Genomic DNA, 10,000 nt, shown 5'->3' on the forward strand with positions numbered 1-10,000 from the left:
ATCTTGTTTTACTCATAGAAAACGTAATTTTATCTTGACTTACTTATAGAAAACGTCATTTTAGCTTGACTTACTAATAGAAAACGTCATTTTATCTTGACTTCCTCATGAAAAAGGTCATGTTTATCTTGACTTACTCATAGAAAACGTAATTTTATCTTGATTTACTCATAGAAAACGTCATTTTATCTTGACTTACTCATATAGAAAACGTCATTTTATCTTGACTTACTCATAGAAAACGTCATTTTATCTTGACTTACTCATAGAAAACGTCATTTTATCTTGACTTACTCATAGAAAACGTCATTTTATCATGACTTACTCATAGAAAACGTCATTTTATCTGGACTTACTCATAGAAAACGTCATTTTATCTTGACTTACTCATAGAAAACGTCATTTTATCTTGACTTACTCATAGAAAACGTCATTTTATCCTGACTTACTCATAGAAAACATAATTTTATCTTGACTTACTCATAGAAAACGAAATTTTATTTTGACTTACTCATGGAAAACGTCATGTTTTTCTTGACTTACTCATAGATAACGTATTTATCTTGACCTACTCGGGGAAAACGTCATTTTATCTTGACTTACTCATGGAGAACGTGTTTATCTTGACTTACTCGTGGAAAACATCATTTTATCTTGACTTAACTCGTGGAAAACGTCATATTATCTTGACTTACTCATAGAAAACGTCATTTTATCTTGACTTACTCATGAAAAACATGTGTTTATCTGGACTTACTCATGAAAAACATGTGTTTATCTCGACTTACTCTGGAAAAACGTGTGTTTATCTGGACCTACTCTGGAAAAACATGTTTTTATCTTGACTTACTCATGGAAAACATGTGTTTATCTTGACTTACTCGTGAAAAACATGTGTTTATCTGGTTTCAACGGAGGCGACTGGCTCAAAGAATAAAATTCCTCTATATTTACATGTCTTGATTAACATAGTTAATTTATTAAGAACTAAGTTGTTTATTATCCTCTCTCTCTCTCTCTCTCTCTCTCTCTCTCTCTCTCTCTCATATTGATATTATACAGTATCGTGAAAATTACTCCTCCACGTTTTAATTAACATAGTTATTCTATTAAGAACGAAATGGGTTATTATCTCTCTCTCTCTCTCTCTCTCTCTCTCTCTCTCTCTCTCTCTCTGTAGAGATAAGACTAAAACTGTGTATCGTCCCCCCCCCTCTCTCTCTCTCTCTCTCTCTCTCTCTCTCTCTCTTTGTAGCGATAAGACTAAAACTGTGTATCGTCCCTCTCTCTCTCTCTCTCTCTCTCTCTCTCTCTCTGCGTAGCCATATATCCCGTGAGGCAGATTTTCCGTGACCAATTTCCTTCCAGGCTTCGTGTTCCAGGTATTGCGTGCCAATTAGTTCCAGTTCGGGATCCCACCCCCATCCCCCCCTCCCCCATCCCCCCCCCCCCCACCTCTTTACAGGGGAGGAGACATCCATTGATTTGATGTTGCTATCCATAACATCCTCACATCATCACACTCCTAAATGAAACCATTGTTCTCTCAAGGTTTTAAAGGTCGCTCATGAATGGCAGAGGCAAGGGACAGTGACATTGCCCTATTAAGCGGGACAATGCCCTAGAGACTGACCATATATACATATGATCAGCGCCCAAGCCCCCTCTCCACCCATGTTATAGTCAATTCTTTTTAGTGAGGCAGATTTGCACCGACTCGCAGGGGTGCCCTTTTAGATCGGAAAAGTTTCCTGATCGCTGATTGGTTGGACAAGATGATTCTAACCAATCAGCAAGCAGGAAACTTTTCCGTGCTAAAAGGGCACCGCTGCGAGTCAGTGCAAATGCGCCTCATTAGAAAAAAATTGAGTATAGGACCAAGGAGGGCCAGGTAATGGTTGCTGATGACTCAGCAGATAGACCTATAGGCTCCCCCAAACCCACCATCCTTAGCTCACAAGAATGGTGAGGTTGTAGTGACCACTGGAACTAACGAGTTTGAGCGGGATTCGAACCCCAGTCTGGCAATCACCAGGCAAGGACGCTACCACCAGGCCACCACAACCCTAGTCTCTATTTCTCTAGTATCATGGTCTTCCACTGTCTTGGGTTAGAGTTCTCTTCCTTGAGGGTACGCACGGGCACACTATTCTATCTTATTTCTCCTCCTCTTGATTTGTTAAAGTTTATATAGTTTATATAGGAGATATTTATTTGAATGTTTCTGTTCTTAAAATATTGTTATTTTTTTCCTTGTTTCCTTTCCTCACTGGGCTATTTCCCCTGTTGGAGTCCCAGGGCTTATAGCGTTCTGCTTTTCCAACTAGGGTTGTAGCTTAGCTACTACTAATAATAATGATCCCTTTTACCCCCAGGCTCTTTGGAAATTTCCAACCCTTAACCCTCAGGGGTTATTTTTTCCCCAGCACATTTTGCAGTATATTTTTTTTTAAATTGCTCTAACAGCCTTAATTTTTGTCATAGAGAGGTCAGGTTGGTCTCATTCTCTTGGAAAATGCCTGAATTTTTTTAAAACAATATCAAAAATATATAAAAAAAATATTTTTATAGCATTTTTTTGGGGGGTAAAGGGATGAGTTTTGTGAAACGTACCAGTAGCTTTGTCTACAAGACTTAATAAATTTCTTATCCTCATTTCCAGACCAGCTTTCTACCTCTTCGTTGGTCTACAAGGTCTAGCAGGTCTAGTGGCCCTCTCAGTAGACCTCAAATTCAAGACTCCCAATGAACAGGTCATGAAGAACATTTGGAACTTCTTGAAGAACCCGGAGGTCAACATGTTATTTGTGGCAATGTTCTTGTCAGGTATGTGATAACAGGTTCTTCTTTTTGGGGAAAAATAATTTTAGAAAATTATCTTCTTCAATTTATTTATTTTTTATTTCCTTTCCTCACTGGGTTATTTTTACAGGTTCTTCTTTTGGGAAAAATAATTTTAGAAAATTAACTTCTTCAATTTATTTATTTTTTATTTCCTTTCCTCACTGGGTTATTTTTACAGGTTCTTCTTTTGAGAAAAATAATTTTAGAAAATTAAATTCTTCAATTTATTTATTTTTTATTTCCTTTCCTCACTGGGTTATTTTTACAGGTTCTTCTTTTGGGAAAAATAATTTCATAAAATTAACTTCAATTTATTTATTTATTATTTCCTTTCCTCACTGGGCTATTTTTACTGTTGGACCCCTTGGGCTTGTAGTATCATGGTTGCAGTTTAGCTTGTAATAATAATATTCTTATATAATGATATTATTTTGGGGGCCATAATTTAATAAGAGCTATACATATATTGTATAATTATACATTTAAAATATTGAATTAAAAAGAAAGGATGTTACAATATAAACATTATTATTTTTTTCTATAATTTAAATTACAAATGTTATAGATATAAATAGCAATTTATATACCTGTGTTATCGCACATGGAAATTGATTAAAGAAAGCGAGCAGTCATGATATAGAAATATATAATAATAATGATTATAATAGTAGTAATAATAATGATAATAATAATAATAATGATAATAATAATAATAGTAATAATAATAATAATATTAATAGTAATAATAATAATAATAATAATAATAATAATAATAATAATAATAATAATAATAATAATAATGAAAATAATAAATATAATAATAAAAATAATAGTAATAATAAAAATAAAAACAACAACAATAATAATAATAATAATAATAATAATAATCTCCCCTTTTGGACCTTCCAGGCGGATTCTTCGGCTTCCTGGAAGCCTTCCTGTTCTGGTTCCTCGGAGATCTGGGGGCTTCCAGATCCCTCATGGGTCTCACCGTAACAGTAGGAGCCGCTGCAGCCATTCCCTTCTTGATCTTCATGTCTCCTATCATCAGGAAGTTTGGCCACATCTGCGTCATAGCCATTGGATTCTTCGTGTACGCCATTCGGTTCGCAGGTGAGGTATAGTCAAGTTCCTTTTAAAGGTTTAAAGGTTTCTCGTGAATGGCAGAGGCAAGGGACAGTGACATTGTCAGGACAATGTCCAAGAGACTGACCATATATACATATGATCAGTGTCCAATAAAGGTTTAAAGGTCGCTCATGAATGGCAGAGGCAAGGGACAGTGACATTGTCCTGTCAAGCAGGACGATGCCCTAGAGACTGACCATATATTTATGATCAGCAGGTGAGGTTTAATCTCAGGTTCCTTTTAAAGGTTTAAAGGTCGCTCATGAATAAGGCTAGGGACAGTGTCATTGTCCTGTCAAGCAGGACGATGCCCTAGAGACTGACCATATATTTATGATCAGCAGGTGAGGTTTAATCTCAGGTTCCTTTTAAAGGTTTAAAGGTCGCTCATGAATAAGGCTAGGGACAGTGTCATTGTCCTGTCAAGCAGGACGATGCCCTAGAGACTGACCATATATTTATGATCAGCAGGTGAGGTTTAATCTCAGGTTCCTTTTAAAGGTTTAAAGGTCGCTCATGAATAAGGCTAGGGACAGTGTCATTGTCCTGTCAAGCAGGACGATGCCCTAGAGACTGACCATATATTTATGATCAGCAGGTGAGGTTTAATCTCAGGTTCCTTTTAAAGGTTTAAAGGTCGCTCATGAATAAGGCAAGGGACAGTGTCATTGTCCTGTCAAGCAGGAAGATGCCCTAGAGACTGACCATATATACATATGATCAGTGCCCAATAAAGGTTTAAAGGTCGCTCATGAATGTCAGAGGCAAGGGACAGTGACATTGTCCTATTATGCAGGACAATGTCCAAGAGACTGACCATATATACATATTATCAGTGCCCAATAAAGGTTTAAAGGTCGCTCATGAATGTCAGAGGCAAGGGACAGTGTCATTGTCCTGCCAAGCAGGACAGTGCCCTAGAGACTGACCATATATACATATGATCAGTGCCCAATAAAGGTTTAAAGGTCGCTCATGAATAAGGCAAGGGACAGTGAAATTGTTCTGTCAAGCAGGACGATGCCCTAGAGACTGACCATATATACATATGATCAGCTCCCAAGCCCCCTCTCCACCCAAGCTAGGACTAAGGAGGGCCAGGCAGTGGCTGCTGATGACTCGGCAGATAGACCTATAGGCTCCCCCAAATTCTCAAGATCTTTTTAGGCTGTAAAGTCTTGCTTTCAGTGTTATTAACATACTGACAATTTTACATACGTATAATTTATCAGAAATTTGTACAGGGTGTTCAAAAACATTTTTGTGGTGTGACAGAGCAAAGAGAATAATGGGCATCGAATGCTCACTGTGGCGAAACTTTTTGAACACCCTGTATCAATGAATTGGTGAAAGCAGTGTGTTTGAGAGTGATTTTACATTATTTAAAGGTTTAAAGGCCGCTCGTGAATGGCAGAGGTAAGCGACAGTGATATTGCCCTAGAGACTAACCATATATACTTATTATGATCAATACCCAAGCTCCCTCTCCACCCAAGCTGGGACCAGGGAAGACCAGGCAATATCTGCTGATGACTAAGCAGGTAGACATTTAGGCTCCCCAAACCCCCCATTGTTAGCTCACAAGGAGGATGAAGTTGTAGACACTACAAGTAGCCATCACGTTTTAGTGGGTCTCGAACCCTAATCCAGCAGATTACGAGACAGGGACTTTTCCAGTATGCTAGACAATCTCCTCCGCTGTGCCTGATTGGTAACGTCTCTGCCTGGTGTTTGCCAGTCGGGGGTTCGAGTCCCGCTCAGACTCGTTAGTGCCATTAGTGTCTGCAACCTTACCATCCTTGTGAGCTAAGCTTGGGGGGTTTGGGGGAGCCTATAGGTCTATCTGCTGAGTCATCAGCAGCCACTGCCTGGCCCTCCCTGGTCCTAGCTTGGGTGGAGAGGAGGCTTGGGCGCTGATCAAATAAAATATGGTCAGTCTCTAGGGCATTGTCCTGATTGCTAGGGCAATGTCACTGTCCCTTGTCTCTGCCATTCATGAGCGACCTTTAAACCTTTGAACCTTTATGCCTATTGACGCAAAGGTCCTCGGTTAGATTTCGTCAGTCGTCTCTACAGCTTCTAAATCAATACTTCGCCATTCATTATCTCCTACTTCGCGCTTCGTAGTCCTCATCCATGTAGGCCTGGGTCTTCCAACTCTCATAGTGCCTTGTGGAGCCCAGATAGACGTTTGGTGAACTAATCTCTCACGAAGAGTGCGAGAAGTTTAAATAAAAAATATATATCGAGGATAAAAGATGACTCAAAAAATAAGAATAATATTAAGTCCTACTTTCTCCACAGGCTACGCCTCCATCTACAACCCTGCAACGGCCATGTACTTCGAGGCCCTGGAGGGCATCACCATAGGGCTTATGTTGTCCGCCGGAATGACTTACGCCAGTGAGCTGTCCACCACCAAGAATGTGGTGTCGCTTCAAGCCATTTCCACCACCTTACATCTCGGCGTTGGTAAGTAAAGACTACAAATTATTTATAAGTAAAGACTACAGATTGTTTGTAAGTAAGGACTACAAATTATTTATATGTAAAGACTACTGATTGTTTGTAAGGACTACAAATTGTTTATAAGTAAAGACTACAGATTTTTTTTAAGGAATACAAATCCTTTGTAAGGAAAGACTACAGATCGTTTGTAAGTAAGGACTACAAATTGTTTATAAGTAAAGACTACAGATTTTTTTTAAGGAATACAAATCCTTTGTAAGGAAAGACTACAGATCGTTTGTAAGTAAGGACTACAAATTGTTTATAAGTAAAGACTACAGATTGTTTGTAAGTAAGGACTACAAATTATTTATAAGTAAAGACTACAGATCGTTTGTAAGTAAGGACTACAAATTGTTTATAAGTAAAGACTACATATCGTTTGTAAATAAGGACTAAAAAGTGTTTATAAGTAAAAACTACAGATTGTTTGTAAGGACTACAAATTATTTATAGGTAAAGACTACAGATTGTTTGTAAGCACTACAAATTATTTATAGGTAAAGACTACAGATTGTTTGTAAGGACTACAAATTGTTTATAAGTAAAGACTACTGATCGTGTATAAGGACAACAAATTATTTATAAGTAAAGACTATAGATTGTTTGTAAGGACTACAAATTATTTATATGTAAAGACTACAGATCGTATGTAAGTAAGGACAACAAATTACTTATAAGTAAAGACTACAGATTGTTTGTAAGTAAGGACTACAAATCATAAGTAAAGACTACGGATCGTTTGTAATTAAGGACTACAAATTATTTATAATTAAAGACTACAGATCGTTTGTAAGGACTACAAATTATTTATAATTAAAGACTACAGATCGTTTGTAAGTAAGGACTACAAATTATTTATAAATAAAGACTACAGATTGTTTGTAAGGACTACAAATTATTTATAAGTAAAGACTACAGACTGTTTGTAAGTAGGGACTACAAATTATTTATAAGTAAAGACTACAGATTGTTTGTAAGTAGAGACTACAAATTATATATAAGTAAAGACTACAGATTGTTTGTAGGGACTACAAATTATTTATAAGTAAAGACTACAGATCGTTTGTAAGTAAGGACTACAACTTATTTATAAAAAGACTACAGATTGTTTGTAAATAAGGACTACAAATTATTTGTCAAATCACTTGTAAGTAAAGACTACAAATCATTTATAAGTAAAGACTACTAGTTATTTGTAAGTAGGGACTAAAAATCCTTTATAAGTAAAGACAACAAATCCTTTGTAAATAAAGACTACAGATTGTTTGTAAGTAAAGACTACAAATCATTTGTAGGTAAAGACTACAAATTATATGTCAAATCATTTGTAAGTGAAGACTACAAGTCATTTGTAGGTAAAGACTACAGATCGTTTGTAAGTAAGGACTACAAATTATTTATAATAAAGTCTGCATATCCTTTATAAGTAAAGACTACAAACCACTCGTAAGTAAAGACTACAAATCATTTGTAGGTACAGACTACAAATTATATGTAAAATCATTTGTAAGTAAAGACTACAAATAATTTGTAAGTAAAGACTACAAAACATTTCTAAGTAAAGACTACAAATTACTTGTAAGTAAAGTAAAGACTACAAATCACAATAAGTAAAGACTACAAATCACTTGTAAGTAAAGACTACAAATCACAATAAGTAAAGACTAAAAATCACTTGTAAGTAAAGTAAAGACTACAAATCACAATAAGTAAAGACTACAAAACATTTCTAAGTAAAGACTACAAATAATTTGTAAGTAAAGACTACAAAACATTTCTAAGTAAAGACTACAAATCACTTGTAAGTAAAGACTACAAATCACAATAAGGAAAGACTACAAATCACTTGTAAGTAAAGACTACAAATTATTTATAAGTAAAGACTGCAAATCACTTGTAAGTAAAGTAAAGACTACAAACCACTTGTAAATAAAGACTACAAATAATTTGTAAGTAAAGACTACAAATTATTTATAAGTAAAGACTACAAATCACTTGTAAGTAAAGTAAAGACTACAAATCACTTGCAAGTAAAGACTACAAATCACAATAAGTAAAGACTACAAATCACTTGTAAGTAAAGACTACAAATAATTTGTAAGTAAATACTACAAATCATTTGTAAGTAAAGACTACAAAACATTTCTAAGTAAAGACTACAAATCACTTGTAAGTAAAGTAAAGTCTACAAATCACAATAAATAAAGACTACAAATAATTTGTAAGTAAAGACTACAAATCACTTCTAAGTAAAGTAAAGACTATAAATCACATTAAGTAAAAACTACAAATCACTCGTAAGTAAAGTAAAGACTATAAATCACATTAAGTAAAAACTACAAATCACTCGTAAGTAAAGTAAAGACTACAAATTATTTAAATTAAGTATTGTCCTGCAGTGGACTACAGTAGTTCCTTCTGATTATATTTCTTGAAACTTTTTTTATTTATTTTAAGAAAAGTACTATGATTTTCTATATTAAGTCCTGTTACTGGGCGTTGACTTTCCAAGTAGTCCTATACTAGGCCTACACTCAGTCGATGTCTCTTCTTAGGTAGACCAAGGTCAGGTTGTTATTATTATTATTATTATTATTAGCTAAGCTACATCCCTAGTTGGAAAAGCAGGATGCCACAAGCCCAATGACTCCAACAGGTAAAAATAGCTCAGTGAGGAAAGAAAACAAGGAAATAAAACTACAATAAAAATTGTTACTAGTCAAAATAAAATATTTGAGGAACGGTAGTAACATTAGATGAGATATTTCATATATATATATATATATATATATATATATATATATATATATATATATATATATATATATATATATATATATATATATATATATGAGGAAGAGAAACAAGATAGAATAGTGTGTCCGAGTCTAGCCCCAATATGAGTCACTATGAGTTGCAATGAATAAATGGAATTAAACGAGAATAAAGGTTCTTTTTCATTAAAGAATAAACTACAAAGATTATGAATAAATGTAATTGAATAAGAATAAAAGTCCTTAAAAACTACAAAATTATCATTCATCAGGTAAGGGCGCTGGCAGTCTGGTGGGTGGATACATGTACCACCATCTGGGCGCCCGTAAGACATTCAGGCTGATGACGGTCGCCAGTCTCCTCAGCGCCATCATCTTCTTTATCTTCCACATCTACATCGAACACCGTAACCGGCTCCGTATTAGGGACAGGGCCGAAGAAGGGGATGCCCTAATCGCCGACGAAGAGGAGATGATAAAGCTCGTCGACAGGAAGAAGAAGGATCCAAAGAAGAGGAAGAAGTCCAGCCGGATTTGGATGAGGAGAAGTGTCATAGAAAACGGAGGCGTGAAGTACAGATGGAGGGTGACTATGGTAGACGCCGATACCCAGACGGACCCCGTTGTCATTCTGGATAGTGTTCCTATTGCGGTCCCCGAGGATTTACCTGAGGACTTCATCGAGGGAGATAAAATGGATCCTGAAGTGCCAGAGGAAATTAAGATAGAGGGGATGAGGATAG

General features: G+C 35.8%; 1 protein-coding gene across 1 annotated transcript in view; it reads left to right on the plus strand.

The window, feature by feature from the left end:
- Nucleotides 1-10,000, plus strand: part of LOC137637453 (major facilitator superfamily domain-containing protein 6-like) — a 59,401-nt gene that overhangs the window by 48,493 nt on the left and 908 nt on the right. Inside the window, exons 8-11 of the mRNA XM_068369644.1 lie at nucleotides 2,663-2,826; nucleotides 3,754-3,957; nucleotides 6,277-6,444; nucleotides 9,530-10,000. The exon at nucleotides 9,530-10,000 is cut by the window's right edge and continues 908 nt beyond it. Coding sequence (XP_068225745.1) covers nucleotides 2,663-2,826; nucleotides 3,754-3,957; nucleotides 6,277-6,444; nucleotides 9,530-10,000 — 1,007 coding nt within the window. The remainder of the gene's footprint in view (nucleotides 1-2,662; nucleotides 2,827-3,753; nucleotides 3,958-6,276; nucleotides 6,445-9,529) is intronic.

Source organism: Palaemon carinicauda, unplaced genomic scaffold (genome assembly GCF_036898095.1).
Source record: "Palaemon carinicauda isolate YSFRI2023 unplaced genomic scaffold, ASM3689809v2 scaffold754, whole genome shotgun sequence".
NCBI lineage: Eukaryota > Metazoa > Arthropoda > Malacostraca > Decapoda > Palaemonidae > Palaemon > Palaemon carinicauda.